Source organism: Sarcophilus harrisii, chromosome 3 (assembly GCF_902635505.1).
Source record: "Sarcophilus harrisii chromosome 3, mSarHar1.11, whole genome shotgun sequence".
Taxonomy (NCBI): domain Eukaryota; kingdom Metazoa; phylum Chordata; class Mammalia; order Dasyuromorphia; family Dasyuridae; genus Sarcophilus; species Sarcophilus harrisii.
Window position 1 is genome coordinate 98,385,712 of NC_045428.1, and position 23,996 is coordinate 98,409,707.

Below are 23,996 nucleotides of genomic sequence, written 5' to 3' on the forward strand. Positions count from 1 at the left end.
TACTAGAGAATGATTAAACAATTTTAAAACCATTTAGAAACACATGAACATACAAATATTTGATACAATAATTGCAAATCACTCCTCTGTCCATTAAGATAAAGCTTCAAGGAATTGGCCCAAGTTACTAAAGGCCACTAAAGTTACTAAAAATTACTAAGTTACTAAGTTACTAAAATACTTTAAAACTCAATTGTTATTGTGTAAGTCATGCTGGACTCTGATTTTATTTGGATTTGGGGGTTTGTTTGGTTTTTTTGGCAAGGGTAGGAAAGTGGTTTTCCATTTCCTACGCCAGTCCATTTTACAGATGAGAAACTGAGGCAAACGGGGTTAAATGACTCTCCTGGAGCCAATAAGTGTCTGAGGTCATATTTGAACTCAAGCCTAGTGCTCTATCTATTGTACTATCTAACTGCTCCCTCTTAAAAATTCAGACTTTTTTTTCATTCAAATTCACTCCCTCCACAATTAGATCAAATTAATGAAATTTCATTTCAAAGGAAAGTCAGTATGTATGGAATGACATTTGAGATTCAATTAAGCACTCCAAAACAAATAAGAAAGAAGACTGAGGGGAAAAAACAACTTAGAAATCAAGAAAGATTTCAGTGTACTTTTTAAAGAACCAGAACTACAGCAAGTATCCTCAGCTAGTTTAATTGGTCATAAATGACCAATAACTGCTTATCTGGATGTTCTGGTTCCAGTAATTCAAATTATCTAAACTTTTTAATGCCCCCCTACATTAATAACATCCATTACAATATACCATTTGGGAAAATTAGTCCCTTTGGATTAAGATGTTTCAGTGGCACACTATTAATAACAGAAAGGCACCTTTGTAGATGTTGTTCAAAGATTTGTCCGTACTTTGATCTTCAATATCCCATGAAGTTAAAAGGTTATGTTTAATCTATATTTTATAGATCTAAAAGTCAAATCAGTTTTGGAAATCAACAAGGAAGACTGCACACTTTCTGTAAGCAATCATTTGTTTTTTATTTTGGAAGGTACTATGGGCTAAGAGTTAGGGATAAATACTTTACTGAGACATATTGGAGCAACATACTTTTACACATATTTAAAAATTCATGTAACATATGAAAAATGAAATTCATTTTGTAAGATAACAAATAAAGATACTAGGATGCTGCAATAAAATTAGCCCAGAAAGCAAAGTTAATTCAAGCCAACAACAATAAAAGCATGAAAATTTCAATATTCAATAAACTCAACAAAAGCATATGAAGCGACATCTCTTCAGAAGAAATTCCCACAGCAATTGAATGGAAATGTAGATACCACAAGGCTATAACTAATATATTTACTGGAGCCATAATTAAAAATGCTTTTTAAGCAATTAAGCTAATCCCAAATCAAAGAGCCTTTCTCCGTGTTTTTAACTTTAACTTTGCTATTTTTAGTTCTGTCCAATGCTTTTTGACTTTTGGGCTTTGTAACTTTCTTGGCCAAGTTACTGAAGTGGTTTGCCATTTTCTTCTCCAGCTAATAATTTTACAGAGGAGGTTCTCAGGTAAAGAGAATAAGTGAGTACAGCTAGTACATGTCTGAGACCAGTCCTTAGGCCACAGGATTACAAAAATATTAGTAGGAAAGAATGAATAAGTAGAGTTATTATAAATGTACTTTGCTGCAATAAGGAAAAGCACATTGAATTTGCAATCCCAAAACCTACTCTTTAGAGGCTAGATAAGCACTTAACCTAAGTCTCATTTTTCTTATCTAAAAAATGAAGATAATATTTGCACTACCAACCTCACAGGATAATTCTGAGCATCAAAGAAGATTAATCAACAGGAAGGGCTTTGTAAACCATGAAGGGCTATATAAATGTCAGTCATCTTTATTAACTGCTTTCACTATGAAAGACAAACAATATAGGCTACTCAATATTCTTTTCAGACTAAAAACATAAAAATTGCTTTATGTTTCTATGGCAAATAAAAGACATAGCTAAAGCAATTCCAGGCCACTTGATTCATCTTAGCAATTGACTGAAGAATATCTTGTTTCAGTAAGATCTACCAGGCTTTCTACTATACTTCACAGAATTCTGTTACTAAGCCTAAAATTCTCATCTGAAAATCATATCTTTTCTTTACAACAAATCATATCATTCTTTACAACAAAAATGTCATCCAAATTAAGGATACAAAAGTGGAAATGACAGTATTGGGAAAATTATTTAAAACTCAACTCAATCCAAACTTTTCTTAAATAAGCTCATCCCTGTCCTTAGGGAGCTTTCTGTAATATCTGCCATGATGAAAACTCTTGATTACTTCTTCTAAAGGTCAATCTTCAAACTTAAATTATGAAGCCTTCCATAAACAAATAAAAATAAGTGGCACAGAGAAAGAAGTATTGTTTTTGTTTTTAAAGACTAAGGAATGTCTACTATATCTTGAATGGCCACACAGGAGTACAGGGGATAATGATTATACAGGATAAAGACAGGGAGATCACAGATTCACTGAAAAACATATCAATAAAATAAACTCCATGACAAAAGATTGCACTCCAGTTGCCTCAATTTTCTCAGAAGTCTTAACAGCATCAGTTTGGAATTTCTCACTATGAAATTACTAGAGGACTGCTCCAGAAGGTCAAATCTTTAATGTGAGGTAGGACAGAGGAAAATGAACATCCTCTTAGAACATATATCACATATATTTACATGTATATGGGTTGGGATTAGCACCTCTGGGGCTCATCCACCTTTGGTGTCCAATCAGTCACCCAACATGTGGCTCTAAGAAGCAATAGTATATGCAGCAACCACAATCTGGTAAACTATCTTGGCAGAGGCTAAACTAGGTTGAGGATAACCAAAAGGCCTCAAGCAAATTGGTGAGTTAAAACAATGTGTACCCCACCCTCACCCCACAGAATGGGCAGATGAGAACAATTTGTTCCAATGGCCATGACAGCAGCTGAAACAGGTCCAATGCTCGGTCAGATATAAAAGGTGCCAAGGTAATCCACTGCATCCCAGGCCATCAACAAGCCAGGTATTTTTACTTTTTGTCTAGCCACTGGACTTCTATGACTTTGGAAGAAACAGTGAGGCTAATGACTGTGCAACTCTGCCTTGCCTAAATCCAATTCACATGCAAGGTAAAATACCATAAAGGACAAACAACAATATGATCAGACATTTCATCGTGACTACCTTGTGTAACCATACAAATAACCACAGAGTCCTTGAGGGCAGGAACAATCTTTTCCGTTTTGTCTGTGTATTCTCAAGTCTTATACAGCATAATCTATGTACTGACTACTTTTAATAGGGTTTTAGACTAATACTGTTATAAATTTATCTGTCTGTTTTCTACCTAGTCCTGAGATTTGGTTACTTACCTGTGAACTCCTGACTGATAGTTTTCTATTCGCTGTTTTAGACCATGGCACCTTATAACTTTCCTCAGGAGATTCCTTTTTCCTCAGGTCCTACCAATTATCCTCTAAACACCATCTGATTGAGCTCTGGCAACTAAGATTCTAGGATTCTGGCAGCCTAAATTCTTCAACTGCAATTGATCTTTTTTTCCTGAAATCAGTGTGTCTGTCTGTCTGTCTCTGTCTCTCACACACATGCACGCACGCACACACACACACACACACACACACACACACAAAATACATTATTAATTGCATTATAGTTGTTTTGCAGATTTCTTATGTCATTATGCTAGATAGTAATCTCCTTAAGAGCAAAGACCACTCAAGCATGACTATATTAGTCTGATTCAGGCTCTCAAAAAACAGAAATATAGATATGGCCATCTCTAATATAACTAAAGGATTTATGAAAAGCACATAAACTAACAGAGGAAAACACACACACATACACAAACACAGGATACAAGGAAACATATTTTTCTGCCTCATCACCACTGTTGGGCCCCAGCCTCCTCCTGTTTCTGGGAAACTTAAATCACACCCATTACCAAAATTTTAAAATGGGCTCTACTCAGAAGCTCAGACTAATTAAAAATGGAATAGAATAAGTAGATTCTTTGTGAATTTTTAAATGAGATAGACAAAAAAGAGTACCAATGATCCCAGGAATTTTTGATATAGCAACTATGAGTAGGCTAATTAAGAATAAATAGGAGTCTGTCAAAGTTCTTCATTGTTAGAATCTGAACCTATACATTTATTTTTGTCACTCCAGTTGCTTGTCTACTTGTTCTTCCAGAAAGAAGATATCTAATCTAACTAATCTGCCCCACTAGCATAGGTGGAAAAGCACTATATACCCAAGAACAAGTCCCTTCACATTAATGCTCCTTAATTTCCTCATATATAAGAACAGGGATCATAACCTTCCTCATAGTTAAGAGGATCAAACAAATTAATTAATTAATCTATAGACAGAACTTTACAAATCTTAAAACATGGAGAAGATTCTTGATATCACTTTTGCTGACTCATACTAATAAAGAAATGAGGGATTCCAATAAATGGCAATGTAGAGATCCATTCCAGGCTTGGAATGTTATTCAAGGCCTAGAAACCAGAGAAATCCAGGTAAGAATGAAAAAAGCAGTAGTCCAGGAGCAAACCAAATGCTATAGGAAGTTAAAAGAGAAAATATCTTTCAGAGGGCTAGAAGTTAGGGAAGACTTTCAAAAGAATGTGATACTTTATCTGGGCTTTAAAGATAATTAAGAATACAAATTCATAAAGCGTGTCAAAGTGAAGAGTACTTTGCTCACAATAGCCCTATCATTATTATACCCATTTTGCAATTAAGCAAGTTTCCCAATACCACACTGTTAATAAATTTAGAAGTGGAATTTGACCCCAGATCTTCTAATTAATTCAGATGTGCTTTCTAACATATGTGATATATGTAGTAGAATTTCTATACATAGCGTGACTACGGGGATTTTGAAGGAAAGCAGTCTTAAGACACTGAAAATAATGTGAGAATGTGAGAAATATATGGAAGAGAAGATAGACGCACGCAGTCCAGTTTGACTGAACCATAGATTATGTGGAGTGGTTTTTGAGATAAGACCGAAAAAAAGAATAGTGGCACCAGATTTTAGAGAGTATATTAAATGCCAGGATAAGAAATCAGAACTTTTTCAGATTTCTAGGGAGCCACTGAAAGATTCTGAATGAAGTGACATGACCAAATCTATAAAGATTAGCAGGATTTATATATTGCCACTGTCCAGGAGGGTAAGGAAAGCCTCTAGTTCCAATGAGAGCAGAACTAATAGGAGGTATTCAGAAAACATGAAGAGAAAAAAAATCTAAAACCTATAGACTATCAAGATAGATTGTGGCAAGTAAGAGGAAGAAGTCAAAAATAATACCAAGGTTTGGAACATATATACATAGGTAAATCATAGTGCTGATAGAAATTCTGAAAGAAGGAGGGATTTTAAGGAACTAATACTTTGGACACATGGAATTTGAGGAGCCAGTGGACTATTCAGGTAGATACTTATAGGTATTTAAAATAGTCAGTGTAGGACTTCTGAGAGAATACTAGCAATGCAAAAGATTATAACATCACTTAGTACAACAAATTAATCCAAGAAAAAATCCAAGAAACAAAGGTTTAAGTGAAAACAATCTCTATCTTACTAAACTTATTGTTTATTAAGGGGATGAGACACAATTATTAATTCATGTATGCCAAATCAGACTTAAGTGCATTTTTCTCTATAGAAGATTAAAAATAATGGTGAGGTACTCAGGTTAGCTCACAAAAGCACCTAACTCACCTAAAAACTCACCTAAGCAGAAGCATACTGATAAATGTTTTAACAACTGGATATCTAGAAAAGAAAAGAAAAAAAGTATGCAAGACATATTTTTAAAAGTTAATCTACTTTTATTAATTTAATTAATTTATGGACAACTAGGTGGTACTATAGATAGAGCACCTGGACTAGAATCAAGAAAATGAGTTCAAATCCAGGCTCAGTCACTAATTGTGTGACCTTAGGCAAGTCACTTAATTGTTCACCTCAATTTCCTCATCTGAAAAATGAGTTGGAGAAGGAAATGATAAACTACTCCAATTATCTTTGCCAAGAAAGCTCCCCAAAGGATCACATATAGTTGGGCATGACTATGTAGTTGAACAACAAAAACATTTCCTCTATTATTTTCTTATGTACAAACACCAAAACAACAAATCAAGCCTGGATCTGTAGAGTTTGCCAATTTCCACAATGTAAATGCCCACAGTGAAAACTTAATATTTGTTTTCCTTATTTTGAATTGACTTCAGCACATCATACAAGTGACCCATATTGTAGCCATAATGCAATATAAAACAGTTGAAAACTACTACTTATCACATGACTAAGTATAGTAAACTGGGTAAGCAAGCAAGTAAATTATGTTGTGACTGGGTGAACTAAATTGGGTGAAAATCCTTAGTATCCAGACTCAGAAACCTAATCTACCAGAAAGGTGCACAACCATTTTGCCTGTCGTGAGAAGCTTCTTCCTAGCATCCTGGATCGTCTCATTTATTCCTTTTCCACTCCATCCTAACCTATTCAAAATTTTGGCAAAAAATCCATAGTAGTGTGAGAATATTGTATCTACTATTTAGAATCAGTTCAAAATGTTTTTTCACATATAAAAAGGTGCAAGGGCATTTCTGTCCAGATGAATCTGACTGGCAAAGCAGAATGGATGCTTATTGATGAATGGAATCGAATCTATTCCGTGACTAAATTATTAAGCCTATCTTGGGGACAATCTTCCCAAAAATCCACCATAGACATTAGTAAAATAACCACATTGGATTCACTGCAACTTTTCCACCCAATACAATATTATTTTTGCAACTATGGCATCATCCTTATTCCTTTGCTACAACAGTGTAGCATGAAATAAGTGGCACCTGTTATTGTTATTGTTCAGTCGTATCTGATTCTTCTTGACCCAGTGGACCATACTGTCCATGAGGTGTTCAAAGCAAAGACACTAGAGTGGTTTGTATGAGGTCAGATTTGAACTCAGAAAAATGTCTTCCCGATTCAAGTCTTGGTACTCTATTCACTGTGCCAATGAGCTAATCCTGAGAAAGGGAGACCTAGTAGCAAGACCTGAGAAAGGTCTTAAATAATAATGCTATTGCTCTTTTTATTGATAGGTCCCATTTATATTGCCCTTTAAGGTTTGCAATATATTTTATATATACATTTACTCAATTAAGATGAAAAATAACAGATGACAAATACATTTAAAATGTGCCAACAAAATAATCGTGCGAGGTTGGAGGACTTAAAAGGAAGAAATCAGAAGAGGAAGAGATTGAAAAATGAAAATATCATAAAAATAGTAATAATAATAATAGTATCTATTAAATGCCAGGCACTATGCTGAGCACTTCATACATATTATCTCATTGGATTCTCATAACAACTCTGTGAGGTGGATGCTATCATTTATATTTTGCTGATAAGTAAACTGAGGCAGAGATTAACTGATGCCCAGAGTCACATCACTAGTTAGAGACTGTGGTCAGATTTAAATTTAGGTCAGTGGAGAAATAAGTAAGAAACCAAGCTAAAAAGAAGATAGGATTAAGGGCCTAGGTTGAGACATTAACTTTGGTAAGATGTAGGCTCACCCCATCTTTTGATACCAGAGAGAAGATTGGCGAATATAAGATTCAAGGACTGGTCAACTAGAAGGGACCTCAATACCTTTGTATCTCCCTCTTTTCAAATGGCCTAGGGATCAAAGATCAGAGTTAGTGATGCAGTTGTGCTGTTTGTCCAATAGATAAAACGCAGTAAGAAAGAATATTAAAAAAAAAAAAAAAAAAAAAAAAAACCTTGTTAAGAAAACCTGTTTTCACACCCCAGAAAAAATCATCCCTTCACAGCATAAGACTTGCCAGTATAATAAGCCTTAAAGGCCACTAGGAGCCAAAAGAGTGAAAAGGCCATGGGACTGAAGGAAGGGGAACACAGAAAAAAGGAACTGAGAAGAGATCAAAGTGAAACTGGACCATGGATTCTGTGACTATGACTTCACAAGTCTGGAGTACTTGAAGCCATTTGACTAATTTCCAAAAGCATCTTCCTCTAAGAGTTACCCAGTTGGCCAAGCCAGGCTAGAACACCCAATATAAAAATCCTGAGGTTAAACAACACAAAAAGCCCAAACTGAATTTACTAAAGGTTAATTTTCAAACCACTGCTCTGGGGTATCTTTGAGGGTACCAGAGACCTCCAACTTCAGTCTCCTAACAAAGGGAAATGATTAAGTCTTAAATCACTTACCAACACACACACACACACACACACACACACACACACACACACATCCATTTTCAATCTCCTGAATTCACAACTAACTCATTCAGCATCTGGTCCAGAGAAAGCAGTTCTGGTTTCAAATTCCATTTCTGAAGAGTATTATCCGTATGAGCCTGAGCAAATCATCTCACCTCTCTGGGCCTCAGTCTTCTCATCAGTGAAGGAGTTGGGCTACATGGCTTCTGTGGCTCCTTCCAGCTTTAAATCTATGAACTTGTAATCCATGATCTTGGACCCATGTCAAATTAATGTTTCTCAAATTTTGGAGGAAGGCAGAGAAAAGTCATTTAAAAAATTATAAAGGAGGCCTGAAGATGAAGCTCTTCAATCAGCATAGGCACTCATCAAATTTTAGGGATGGATTAAAAGCTATTTCCCAAGAGATAAGTGCTCAAGGATGCGAAGTCCATCAGCAAACTGTTAACATCACTACTCATTAGGGCCTTCAAACCTCCGCCAGGTAAGTCAGGCTACTTTTTAGTCACCTAAAAGATGTCATTGGGTCTCAAATGATCCAGTTGGGTGGCCTGGGTCTTGACTAAGGCTTAAACTCCATATCCTTAGCTGAAGCTTCCTGGTAGCTTCTGGCCAGAATGACATAGGTCCCACATTGTGGAAGTCCAGAGACTGAAGGAGCAACCACATGCTACTCTTTAGACCAGATTGGTAGAAGCAATCTGACTGAATATTCTTCTTTAGGTTAGGGTTAGGTAAACTTCTTTTGGTTAACCACTGAATGAACTAATAGTCATATCAGTTTAACACCTAAAAAAACAGAGGACTAATTTAGTCAGACCTGCCATTTACATAAGGAGGTGAAAAAAATGTTCTAAATCACTAATTGGATGAACTCAAACTTTTAAAAAATAAACTCCAGGGTATCACCTATCAAATGGAAAAAGAGTATATGAAGAAAAAATTATCAAAATTTTGAAAAATAGTCACACTGGAAATCTGTCATATAAATATATATACATATATATGTTAAAAACTAGAAAAAATATAAATAACAAAGACTGAGAAACAGTTGAATAAAGCAAAAACAAAATTCATCTATATAAATCACCAAAGGACTCTAATAACTCAAATGGGGTTTGACAGCAGATGACAACCTGGCTGTTTATGGGAAAGTGGTCTCCTAAATCATTAGGGCTTTTCCTGAATTTACAGAACAATATGGAAACTATGTTCCCCGTTGTCTTAAATTCTTAACAAGAAAACAGATAGTCTAGCTAAATTTGAAAGGGGCTCTCCATTTTCTCTCCTCAAATCTTTTTATGCCTATCTTGTATTTTAATATTTAGCAAGTTTATGAGGCATCGAAGAGGGTAGGTGAACTTACATCCATGATTTTTTTCAACAAAGTAGAAGGAGAGGGTATCTGCAAAAAGCTCAAATGAGTAGAACTGAGTCTGAAGAGAGTGTCAGAGATCTGGAATAATTAGTATGATAAATATGATTATGAAATAACAAAAGAATAATAAAAGGATTAGAGTGAAGTAGTTAGATGTAGTTGAAGTCATAAGATCATATAATGTCACACCTAGAAGGGGCCTTCAAAAATGATTTTTAAATCCTTCACTTTACTAATGAGGAAACTAAGGAGAAGTTAAGTAATTTTTGTCTTTGCACAAAGTCACAAAGATAACAAGTGCCAAACTCAATAATCCAAGTCCTCTAATTTTTCAGTATCACATACCAAGACCACCCTTCTCTTTTTACTATTTGGAGAAATCCTGTCTTCCAGAGCTAAGGCTCAGGAAGCAAGTTGTCCCTGAACTTGGCACAACAACAATATTTTGTATGCAACCTAGATGAACTCAGTCATAATAAAATTCCAACATCTGATGGTCTTTGAGCTCAGACAAGTACCTATAGGATATATGTTCCGGTCACAAAACCCTGCTATGAATCAAACTGTCTAGTTACTGTTATGCCTCATTGTCAGAACTACAGCTTGCTGAGTAATCATTGCTATATGTATTGAGATTTGCCCACACTAAAACAGGCATCTGTACATGTATCTAGTATCCCTCCAAAGGAATAAAAAAAGGTTTTGTTTATGACCCCTCTATTTTTAAATTTTATTTTATTTCTTAGAGCTAACTATGGTTGTGATGACCTATGTGAGCCTGATAATTTTTAGGGTTAACTGTGGTTGTGATAGCTTGCATAAGCTCTTAGGCAAATTTAGAGATAAAAGGTAGTTACATAAGCTCTGTGACTTTTTTGGTCATTTGCTTTCAGATTTGACAAACTAAAAATCAAATGATCTTTTCATTCTTACAAGTTATTTCCAAAGTAATATAGACTTGTGGACCAGGATACTACTTCTAGAGTGTTCAGCAGTTTGGCTGTTATCCAAGAGTTATCCAAGGAAGGATCAACAAAAATACCAAGGGTACAAGGGAGTTAAGGGATGAAGAAAGAATAACTTCAAATTGGGTAGCCACTAGGCCACACATATATAAGATCTTATCATTCCTCAGAACTGCTCTATCTCCAAACTCCAGAACAAAGAAATGTTTCTCTCTATTACAGTATCCGGTCCTCACTGTCCTATGGCTTCAATCCTCAAGATCTCTTCACCTTCATCATGACCTCTGATCTCTTACTGGCTTCATTTTTCCCCCTTATCATCATATTCTAGCTTCACATTCATGTTTCTTACTTGAAGATAGAAAAGGGGTTGTTATAGCAGATGAAAAAAAATTATTTCTCCAGTTTAATTTTTCTCATGTTGGACAGAATCTTTCATTTGGCAATCTGACTCCTACTTTATCACTGTCTGATTAGGATATGAGGGAGAAAAACATAAAATTTTATTCTAGTACTAAGGAAATTAAAATCAAAGGACAGAAGATCATAAATCCTCTCTGAACTTATGTCCATATCAATTTGACAAGAATATATTAAGCAACTACTATGTGCTAGGCACTACAAGGTGCTACAGATAGGAACAAAAAAAAAAAAAAAAAAAAGAAAGAAAGAAATAATCTTTGTTCTGAAATACTTTGGGAAAACATGTATATAGATGGCACTAAAAGAACTTGGTAAGTTCCTCAGCCTCATAGGCCAAGACTTACTACATTCCATCGACCCACCCACCCCACCCCACCCATGCATAATGCACAAAGCTATTAAACTTAAAACTACCTTAAGATTTTTGGGATGCTCTATGATGTTCACATAATTATGTTGTCAGTGTATGCATTGTTCCCTGCCTCAACAAAATGTAAACTATAATGACAATTACTTTTCATTTTGACTTTGCATCCCAACTGTATAGTACGTGGTAGGAATGATAAATGTGTTAAATTGAATTGAAGTGGTGAAGAATGCACTAGAGAGAATCAAGAAAAGCCATATGTAGAAGGGAGCACTTGAGATGGGTCTTTAGTAGAGACACAAAAGTGAGAACATTCCAAGAACATAAAGTGAAACATGATTCTCTATTGGGACAAAGAGCACATGGACCAGCTTGGCTGAAACAGAATGAGGGGGAGTAATGTGAAATCAGGGAGGAAAGAGAGTTTAAATTTCAACTGTACGGGACTTTAAATACCAAACAGAGCCAAGAATGTGTTAATATAAAGGCAACTAAAGACAATGAAAACTCTTCTACAAAGATGAATTGATGAAGGGAGAGCCTTGGACAAGGTGACCAATTAGGAGTCTGGTTAGCATTTATAAAGTGTTTTTAAGGTTTGTAAAGCTCTTTATAAATACTATCTCATTTGATTCTCACAACAACCCTGTAAGTATTATCATCCCTATTTTACAAATGAGAACTAAGGTAGACAGAAGTAGTGTCAGTAGCTGGATTACAGCTCCAGTCTTCCTGACTCCAGCTCAGGACTCTGTCCATTGTGTTCTTGCAAAAATCTAGACAGAAAGTGAAAAAAGCCCATACTAGGTTAGTAGCCAGGTAAGTGAAAGGGCACTGTGGACAAATATAAGCAACACATGCTGAGGAGGTAGAACTAGAAAAATTAAGCAATTGATTGTATGTGGAAGTAATGAGATAACTTGGAGGATGGAAACACAGATGATGGAAGTTGAAAATGGAAGGATGTGAAAGCTCTAGAAGGGTAAGTTTCAAGGAAAGCTAACAAGCTCCATTCTGGATGTCATGAGCTTGAAATCTCTACTTTGCATCCAAGTGAAGATGTTCATCAGGCAGTTGCAAAGTCAGGACAAAAGTACAAGTGAGAAATGAAGGAGGAAATTATGAATGATCTTCACAAAAGAATCTGAGAAGTATTCTGGCATAGAGAACTAAAAAAGAACTGGATTCAGGTTCTGACATAGTCACTTAAGTCTCTTTAATCACTTAACCTCTCTGGAGCTCTTAAATTGTAAAAAAGTGTTGGAGTTGCTTTTACCAATGAAATTATAGGTCCAGACCCTATCCATATCCTTATCACATAGAGAGATGATTATTAAAGCCCTGAGAATTCCAGTCCAGTCTTAGCCTGAGCAAGTCATTTAAACTCTTATCTCCCTCAGTTTCCTCAATTGTAAAATGGGAATAATAGCTCCTGCCTCTCTGAGTTATTGTGAGAATGAAATGAGATGATTTTTATAAAATGCTTTGCAATGCTTAAAACCCCATATAAATGCTAGCTATTGTTTAAAATATAAAAGGAAAAAAAAAAAATGCTCAAGATGAAGCCCTAGGATACACCCACACTTGGCTGGAAAGAAGATGATTCAGCAATGGAAACTGACACTTAACCCACCATATATCCCCATATGTTATTATGTATATAGTAACTTTGGTCATAATATGTATGCAACCCCTATTATTACTAACCAAATAGTTTTATACAGTCTCCTGTTACTGCTAACTAAAAATTATGTTTAATGATACAGTTATTGAGCATTTTTAATTCTTAAACAGTTTGAGCATTTTTAATTCTTAAAGCAATGAGTCGCTACTAGTATTTTTCCATAAATTCATAGCAATGTCTGCTTATTTGTAGCAGATATATGTGTTAAAAGCTTCTGGTACATCACAAAAGAATTTTCTATATTACTATATCAGAAGTGAAAAGTCAAAGATAAGCTTCCAGGTTGGACTATAAAGAAGATCTAAAACTCTGTCCTAGGTTGGTAAACAGGAGACAAAATAAGAGCTAAATAACTTTCAACCTGAAAATATCACTAGGATGACAGACAACCGCAAGAGGACCACCTATGTCTTCTCCTGCCTCATTCTTCCCTTGCTGGCCGTTTATGGCAGTGAGTGGGAAAGTTTCTTACATTTTGGACTCCATTCCAAGATAACAAACACATTCCTCAGGAGTGACTACAGGTCCTGCCTATCCTGCCAAGATTTAAAACTAAACCGTCCCCAATCCCATCATGCAAAACTTCCAATCACGCTGAAAGCATAACTGAGAAACGATTAGCAGAATTTTGTTAAAAAACGAGATTGCTCTCAGACTTGCTGCTCAGCCCGGAACGGGAGGGCAAGCCCCAGCGGATAACTTGTTCGGCACTCCCCTCCCCCAAGGCCTGGGGTCGCCTTCCAGTTGGCTACCAATGACGTAAGTGAAACTTAGGCTGGTTCAGGTATCTCGCCTTCAAATCCCCGATCACAGAGCTAACTGGCAGCCCGGCCCAGAGCGATACTTACAAACTTGGCTCTTTTCTCGCCGGGCTCGCCCGCAGGTACGTGGCCCGACGCTTGTCCCTTACGCCGCTGAGGTTTGGTGTCTCGGCCACCCCGGCAGGACGATGAGGACGACGAAGACGACGACGACGACGAGGAGGAGGAGGAGGAGGGCGCTCCGGCCAGGCCGTGCGGCTGGTGGGGACGGCGCGGCCGGCTCCTCTCCATCCTTGCCGATCTCTGCCGGCAGAGCCGGAATAGACCGCTGCGGCTCCGCCCGGACTGGGGAGGGAAGATGGAGCTGCTAACCACGCGCCGCGCCGCGCCAAGCCACGGGACACGGCGCAGGCCAGAAGCTGGGTATATGGACAGACCCGATCTCAGCACTACGAAAGCCCGGATGCGGCCAAACCCAACCGTCACCGCCGCCGCCGCCGCCGCCACCGCAGTCCGAATACTCCCGCCATCGCCGCCCCGCCCCCGGCTCGGCCAATCCAGAACCTCCCAGGATCTGACGCAATGCATTAAAGCCCGCCCTCTTTCTGCAGAGCGGGAGTTTATTGGTCGGAGTTGTCAAACCGGGAGCTGAAACTGACTTAGAGTTGATGTGCTTTACGTACTTCGTTGTGTTTCGCACTGTAACTCTCCCTCCTCGGTGACTTAATGCGCTCTGCATTTCAACAGTCGGGTCTTTTTGGATAGCTCTCCTCCCCGCTGGCCGATCTGTTCTTTCCCAGCCTTCCTACCGCATTTCAGATTCGCGATACCTTCTGGGAAATGTAGTTCTATCTCAATTTCTCCAGAAAATGACCAGAAAACTACAAGCTTTCAGTTTGTGCAGCAACCTTGTTGCGCTCTATAGCCCCTTCAACCATCAACCAAAAGAAAAAAGATTCCGATAAATATCCAAAGGATTCCCCCAAATGGGGATCCTCCAAAGGACTCCTGGTGAAAAAAACTATCCAATTCCTCAGAGAGAATGGATTGACTCAGAGTACAGATTGAAGCGTGTTTTTTTTTTTTTTTTCCCTCTTTATTTTTATTTTATTTTATTCTTGGTGGTTGTTTTTAACATGGCTAATATGGAAATGTTTTGCATGATTTCCCATGTATAATGGGTATTTCTTGCCTTACCACTGGGTTAGTGGAAAAGCTGGAGAGAGAAATAGAATTTGGAACTCAACATTTAAAAAATTGATGTTAAGAGGGGAAAAATTGGAACAAGAGGTTTGGCAATTGTCAATGCTGTGAAGTTACCCATACATATAACCTGTAAATAAAAATAAAAATAAAAAAATTGATGTTAAAGAAAAATAAATAAAAGACTATGGTACATCATAATGACTACACAACACTACAAGATTTGTAAAGCATTTTATATTAAATATAATAGTATGAATAATATAATGAATCATCTGGTGTTATAGCTGTGCTGTAGGTGCTATTATTATGCCCATTTTGCTGATAAGAAAACTGAGAGACGCTGACTCGCCCTGCTATTGAAATTCTGGTTGTTCCCCCAGGTCACCCCAGCCCAAATCTATCCCAGCCTTGAGCCCCACAGAAAGGATTAATCATGAGACAATGATCGGGTCAACAAATTCTGTAATCATAGCACCAAGTTACTACCTGATATTTCCCACAAAACATAACACAGAAATCAGTCAACAAGAAAGTAGCACCAACAGGATGCAGAACAAGACATTGGGTCATAAACCTCAATAAATCTTTCCCCTGACATGGAATATATGCAATTCTCTTTCTTTGCTATCTTTGGATGAACCCATGCTGCTAGGTAAAATATCACCTTTCATTTATACAGTCCTTCCCTCTTTCCTCCCTTTCTCTTTTCAGTATGCATTCTCTTTAGGACCTCCTCCCCCGCCATGATAGGAAACTCCTCCTATAACCTCAAAATTTACCTATCTTGTGATGTAATCATTACTACTCTATAAAAAATCCTTGGCTTGTTTTTCCTAGTAGGTTAAATCCTTCAGAGAGCTTGGCCCAGCCAGTGAGTACATAAATCTCATTAAAATGCCTTTACTGGTTTTGGAGGCTGTCTGATTATTATTGCCATTCAATAAATGAGGAAACTCTGGGAGAATTTTTAGTGATTTGCACAACTAGTGTACTAGAGGCTGTATTTGAATTCAGATCTTACTAAACCCCAAATCTAGCATTCTTCTACAATGTCACTTAGTCACTTAGACAGAATTAGCTGTCAAGTCACATAAAAGTTTATCATTCTATGTAAAATTTGGTCCTTGCCTTACTTGCTTAAAGACAAGGATGGATGGGGAGGTGGAGGTGGAGCTGAGAAACATATAGCAAATGATTATTATCTGAACCTAGGTTGTGGTGTAAAAGACAGTTAAGAAGAAGGTAAAAATTTATTATAATTTATTATAGTTCAGAACCAGAAGATCTCATGAGAGAGTTAAAAAAATATTGAAAATATAAAGAATTCCTTTATATTTTCAAAGGTGCTACATAAATACATTTAAATATGAATGTGAATGATAGTAATATATAATACAATAATAATGAAATATTATATATTTCATAAAATATTACCTGCATGGCTTAAGTCTATGAAAAGAGAGCATAATGAGGAGGACAGGTTATTACCATTGACATATATCAAAGTAAACAGATATCAACCATTAAAACTTTCCCATTAGGTACTCCCTAAATACCATGTAACACTGTCACCTACCATGTTACACTGTTCAAGGTTAAGTGTTGACTCTCCTCTGCAGAAATACCCAAAGAAAGGCAGTTTAACAAATTCCCTCTATTCAATTCCCTTCAGACCACTAGAGTCAAGATCTTAAAAAAATATGGAAGTGAACAATATGAAATTATACAATAAGAAGTAGGAAAAAATAGTAATCTCACTGAAAACTACTTGTAAGGATGACATCTGAGAAATGGGGAGAAGTATTACATAATATTACATTACATAAGCATTATTTCAGAAAGCAAAAATTGGAAACATCTTAGGTTTATGTGCCCATCTGGGAAATGATCAAGTGAATTGAAAACTTTATTTATTGATCATAAAGACAGCTAGATGGTACAGTGAATACAACTCAAGGTCTGGAATCAGGAAAACCTGAGTTCAAATTTTATCACAGATGCTTACTAAGATGTATGAGTCTGGGCAGTAACTCTGTTTGCCTCAGCTTCATCAACTATAAAATGGGAATAATAATGGCACCTACATTGTACAATGGCACTTAGTATATGCCATATAAATGTTTATTCCCTTCCTTCTTTCTCCTCCTTCAATTACTGGTGTAGTTCCTCTTCCCTCCTCATAAAATTATCTTTTGTATTTTATCTGTACATATACACACACACACACACACACACACACGAGGAAAAAACTAGAAATTCACCAAAAGAAAAAATGTTGCTTTATTGTGAGGAAAAAACCTGTTTATTTATTAAGGAATTAGAAGAACTAGAAATTGTGAGAATACACATGAATTGGGGAATAGCTGGACAAATTTTGGTATATGATTGTGATGCTATGCTACTGTGTTATAAGAAATATAAACTTTTCAACAGTGAGGTGATTGAGGCCAGTTCCAGTGGTCTTGTGGTGGAAAGAGCCATCTAATCTAGAGAGAGGACCATGGGGACTGAGTGTGGATCACAACATAGTTTATTACTCCCACTAAGTTAGTTCCACTTACACTGCAGTGGATCTAGAAATGGATCTTCCTATCTAAAAGACCTGAAATTGACTTAGTCTATGTATTTGTCAGGGATGTCCTGGAGACACCTTGGAAAAATGTTAAATTTTCAGTGTGAGCATTTATATTTCTGAAATGAGCAACTGCTACAAATAGGCTTGATTATGTTTATTTGATTGTGTAGACTTAAGAAAATAATGGAGGAAAAAAAAAAGAAAAGAAAGGAGAACATGTTAATAAAGTAGATTAAACTTAAAATGTGTACTTTGTACATTTTTTTTCCAGAGAGAAGTTGTGAAACATTTGCTTGCATACTACTGCCTATAGATAATAGAGAAGAAACAAATAAAAACAAAAATAAAAATTGTGGTACCCATTCAATTAGGAAGCATTCATGCCTAGCAAACCTTCTGCATTATTGATACACTCTCTCATCCTTACCCTAAAAAAAATTCCCTTAAAAAAATTCTTAAAATTCATACTCACAGTTCGTAGCCCTCAGAGGATGTCTATTCTAGGTTTAAGGTAGTTTATGAGTTCATATTCCTAAAACTATAGCTCACCAGCCCCAACCTGTACGTTTACCTTTACTAATTAGAGAACACAATTAGCACCAGGCAAGGTGCTACTAAGATGTGACTATAAGAATACTTGGCTCCAAAATGTTTTCCCAATAAATTCGAAACATACTCTCCTACAAATCTGAAATCATTGGCAAAGTGAGTACACTCCTAGGGTTCACTAGCAAAGCCACACATTTAGGGAATTCATGTGGTCAAGGTAACATATAGTTTCAAGATCCTAATGTTCTTTTTCCCTGTTCACAGCATTTGTTAATTATGTCACTCCTCTGGATTCTCCTAGCCTCCTTCCTGATATCTCATCAACAGCAAGATATTGGCTGAGTAAGGGAAGAGAAAAAAATCTCTGTACAAGAGCCAGTTCCCTCTTCAGAGCTGGAGTCTTCTTCCATAGCCAAAGCTCACATTCCATAAAGTTGTCCCTGTCTCAAGAGACTTGACTCTCAAACTTTTTGCTCTCAGAATCTACCTCTCTACACTCTTAAACATGGAGGGTTCTCCAAAGAACTGTTTTTTATATACATTATATCTATCAATATTGATCATATTAGAAATTATAATATCTTAGTATTAATTATGAAAATAATTATAAAAACATGAAAGGGTTTCAGAGATTCTCTAGGAATTCCTATACCACATGATGAAAAACACTGTCTTAGAGGGCATGTCTTACTTTTTTAAAGGATTGTTTGAGACTAATATGGACAAATATGGACTAAGACAAATAGGAAATTTGTTTTAATGTTTGCACAGGCATAACCTATATCAGATTACTTGCCATCTTGGAGAGGGGATGGGGAGGAAAAAAAATTTGAAACTCCAAATCTTTCAAAAACATATGTTGAAAATCATCTTTACATGTAATTGGAAAAAAATAAAATACTATTGCAAAATTTACCACACACACTCCAAAAAAAGAGGACTATCTGAGATATTTCAGAACTTTCTGCCAATCAATGGTTAGTTGTCTTCTAATTGTATCATATTAATGGAGAAACTTCTTCAGACTTGATTTTAAAAAAAAGTAACTGAATTTAAGTCTCATTGTCCCAATTATCTACCTCTTACTTACTCTTTCATTTCATCACTTAAACTGAAATTGAACAGGGGATTCATTCAACTCCACTGCCACCATCACCACCACCACCACTTACAGTATATTGAAAAAGCAAATATGAAACATGTTCTAATCAATCAGATTTCATACCTTTATGAACTAAAGTTCAGACTACAAAGCAAAATTGTTGCTGTTGAATGCTTTCCCCTCCATGACTCCACTTGGGATTTCCTTGGCAAAGATTTGGAATTGGTTTCCTACATCTTTCTCCAGTTTATTTCTTTCAATGAGAAATTGAGACAGTGTTAAGTGACATACCCAGGATCCCACAGCTAGCAAATATCTGAGGCTTGTTGTAAATTCAGATCCTACTGATTTCAGTCAGTATCCACTCTCTTACCTACCTATCTTAATGAAAAATTAGGAATTCTCAGAGAAATTCTGAGTTATATGGTGTAATATAGGATGTTGTTTCTCATGGAGTTTTTCGTAAAACATTAGTGAACAAGGTAGTCTTTTTCTATGTACTTTTGCCCCCCACCCCCAAAAAAAGCCACTTCTCAACAGCAATACAATAGTAAATTAAGCAGTATAGGGAATAAAAATGATGGTTATAAAAGCTAAGGTTTGGGAAGTAACAGACAATAGAAAATCTGAGTATCATCTGTACTTGCTTGAGTGCATTCAACCTCCACTCACAAATGCCCCATGGAACTTTTCAAGAACAAACAGGATTAATCAAATGACTTCCCAGCAATGCAAAAAGACATTCATTTAAAACTAAATGGAAGATGTATATAACATGAAATAAGAATCAAATAGCAATAATTTTTATCTATCCTTTCCAGGTTACAACTTCCCCAAATCCTAAGGAATTTAATTTATAAAGACTCTCGGCTATGATTCTTGGATTAGCTTTCAGGGTAAGTTGTAAACAAGTAGAAGAAAACAGACTTCCCACTGCCTTCCCTTGATACTACTCATGCATCAGTATCAGCATACTACAACAACCCAGGAGAAAGCAAAAGGATTTTCTACTGGATCAATGATTTGAACAACACTTGAGAACCTAACTCTTAGGAATGAATTTGTAGAAACGTGAATCTTAACAATGTATCTTCTTAGGACAAGCCCTTATGTCAGGGAGATATATAGTCTTCACTTCCAACTTTCTGTGTTTGTATCCATTTTTTCCCCCTTATTTCATCCTCATACTGCTTCCCACATTTCATCTCTTTTTTAATAGTCCTTTCCCAGCTCTCACCAGACAGACACCATAAATGCTTCCATCCAAACAGAATCCAAACTGAAAAAGGATCATCCCCTGTTTTTGTACTCTGAGCAATATTGTGGGAAATGTTTTTCCCAGACAGAAAACACACACACACACATACACACACACACACATTTCTGTTTCTCCAGCCAGAGTAACAGAAGTAAAAAGCAAATATTCATTACAGAAAAAATGTTTGCCATGGAGTTAAGCACATTCTCTTGCCACAATCACAAAACTGTGTGTTTAACAGGGTCAAGAAGATCTTGCTATCATAATGAAGCATAGTAGTTAACTCTAAAATGGGTGTGAAAAAGCAAAATTATTTTGTGGATGTGTGATTCTTCTTAAAATACATTAAAGTAATTTGTGCTCTGATAAATTTTCTCCAGGGTCTTTTTCTGTAAGTTTCTGTAAGGAAATTCTTCATAGGGAATGTAATTAGTACAACACTGTTTAATGTCATGCTTAATGGTTTCCCAGAATGTTTTGATTAGAAAATGAATCTGCCTGTGTTTGCAGATGATAGAGCTGTTTAAAGGAGAACAAAGATCTTCCTAGTAGTGTGAACCTCTTAACTATAGTTCACTTGAAAGTGGTGGATTTCACTACTTGGTTTCATTCTCAAGTTTTGAAATGGGTGGTGGGGGGAAAGAATCAAGTAATTATAAGTAATGATGTAAAAGTACATTTAATTTATTCATGTTAAATTACTGAAGCCCAAATAAAGTGTAGAAGTCATGAAATAATTTGCCAAACAAAAATGAACATCAATGTCATTCAAGCAATGGAAGAAACCCCATCAATCCATGCAGAATCAATCCATCTAGAAGGCAGAAACAGGAACAATGGAGAGAAGTCCAGAACATGAAATTTTATATTTTAATGTCATTAGATCTTTCTAATAAACAGACTTATACAAAAATAGAATGAAAAACCTTGTGAAGCAAATGATCTTCAGACAAATGGTGGAGACTATTTAGAGGTCATTATTTGAGGGAAGAGGCCTGGTGTTGGACTAGATGACTGCTAAGTTTAGTCTTTTCCAACTCTAAAATTTTGTGATTCTGTGAATTCAGAGCCCCATCAATTAATCAACAAGCAATTATTAAATGTCTACTCTAGCCAGGTAATATTCTGTTTCAAATATAAAGACAAAAATGAAACAATCCCAGCCCTCAAGAAGCTTATATTATCTATCTGGTATAACATGTACTTATGTAAGTAATACACAAAATATCCACTAATTACCTGGAGAGGTTCAAGAGCGAGTATGAATACTGGTTATTTCCCTAGGTTACTATGAAATATCACAACTAACTGTCATACTCAATTGAAATTTGTGATTCAAGTATGGGAAACTATTGGTTATCCTTCATTCTTGAAGAGGACCATGACATCAGGTGATATCATGGCATGACAGGTTCCAGATTTGAGGATGGGCTGTGCAAGGGCTGCCTTATTTTCCCCTCCAGAGCCATCTGATCCATGGCCAAATACAGATCAGGACAGCTAGAGATGGCCCTGGTAGCAGTGGGAGACCTTGGCCTTTTTAAGCTAAGGTCTTTAATAAGTCAATTTGACTGAAGCAATAGACATACTCAAAAGGCCTCATTCCACCCTGATCCCTTCCCTCTAGAAGTAAACTTTTTGAAATGTGGGTGAAGTTCTCAGTCATATGCCTGCCTTACACCACTCCACACATACTGGCTCTTGTTGCTTCCCTTTATGTAAACAAGGAAGGAATTCAGGAGTATCTACGTCTCAGATACTTTTAGTTTTCTTTTGTTTAATTAAAATTTTTTCAATTATTAAATATTTGTTTTTCTTCCCTCCTTTTCTTCTCTCCCACTGAGAAGAAAGAAAAAAAAAAAAGCTCTAGTAATAAATAAGACTAGTTAAGCAAAACAAATTTTCATATTGATTATGTCAAAAAAAAATGTGTTTCATTCTACATATTATTCTATCACCTCTATATCAGATGAGCAACATTTTTTGTTAATCACTGGTTAGATTTTTATTTTATGAAAATCACTTTAGCGATCATATGGAAGGTGAACTGGCATATGTAGAGAATTGAATTATGAAGACTATTTGTAATACCATAATAGTAAGATTGTTGTTACACTGCTTACCCTGTTCCCATTGAATTTTGTTGTTTTAATTATTTTTACCAATTTAATGAGTATAAGGTAATATAATATCCATTGAGACTTAGGTAGGTTAATTCCTCCAACAGTTCAGATCATGACCATACCCAAGAGGCAGATAGATGACACAGTAGATAGAGAATTGGGTTAAAATCTGGGCTCAGACACTTACTAGTTGTATAACCCAGGGCAAATTAGTTAGCTATGGCTCCATTTTCTCAGCTGTGAACAAATTTTAAAAAAAGGAAAAGGACTTCTATGTTTAAAAATATTTATAGCAATTATTTTTTATGGAGGCAAAGAACTGGAAATTGAAGAGATAGCCATCAATTAAGAATGGCTGAAAATGTTGGGGTATATGATTGTGATAGACTACTATTGTGCTATAAGAAATGATTAGCAGAATAAAACCTAGAAAAACTTACATAAACTAATGCAAAATAAAGTGAGCAGAACCAAGAGAACACTATGTACACAATAACAACAATATTTTATAATTAACTTGGTGAATGGCTTAGCATGTCTCAGCAATATAAGAATCTAAGACAGTTCCAAAGGACTTATGATGAAAATTCTATCTACCTCCAGAAAAAGAATAAATGGAGTACAGAGTGAACTATATATATGAATATGTGTGTGCATGTGTTTGTGTGTTTTGTATACATGTACGTATATAAAATTTTATTTTTCTTGGTATTTTTACTGGGGAGGGGATCTGTTTTTTCACAACATTATTAATAGGGAAATATGTTTTGCATGACTGCACATATATAACATTAATTTGCTGCTTTTCTCAATTAAGGGGAAAGAAAGGACAATGGGAGAATATTTGAGACTCAAAATTTAAATAAAAAACATAATTGAAATTGTTTTTACATGCAATTGGAAAAAAAACATTAAAAAAGAAAATTAAAATAACCTTTATGCATATCTACACAACATTTAAAAATTTATCAACAGAGCTCAGAAATTACATCAAAAATTATTTCAGTACTGTGAAACTTATTTCCTAAGGGCCTGGTGACTTGAATTCATAGCAGGCAGGTCTTTTACCACCTCCTCACTTACGTGGGGTTTCAATTCCCTGTTAGCCATTTTTGTTCTCTCCTTCAGTGTCTAAAGATAATTCTCCCAGATAGAGGAAACAGATCAAGAGAAAACCTGTCCAGAGAGAGATAGTCACGCAAACCAGAGATTTCTAAAAAGCTTTTGCTCAGGAAACTATTTATCAAACCTCTCAATCCAAGTGACTCATATGTGCTTTAATTCATCTTGGGAGTGAAC

The 23,996-nt window shown here is 36.0% G+C and overlaps 1 protein-coding gene across 2 annotated transcripts in view; it reads right to left on the reverse strand.

The window, feature by feature from the left end:
* The window catches only part of DIAPH3 (diaphanous related formin 3), a 410,013-nt gene extending 395,603 nt beyond the window's left edge, over positions 1–14,410 (reverse strand). Inside the window, exon 1 of one of the 2 annotated variants that reach the window (XM_031958457.1) lies at positions 13,972–14,409. In XM_031958457.1, coding sequence (XP_031814317.1) covers positions 13,972–14,175 — 204 coding nt within the window. In that variant the 5' untranslated portion in view covers positions 14,176–14,409. Of the gene's footprint in view, positions 1–13,971 lie in introns of both variants that reach the window. The other variant, XM_023500580.2, reaches the window with a different exon arrangement.
* Between the last annotated feature and the right edge of the window lie 9,586 nt (positions 14,411–23,996).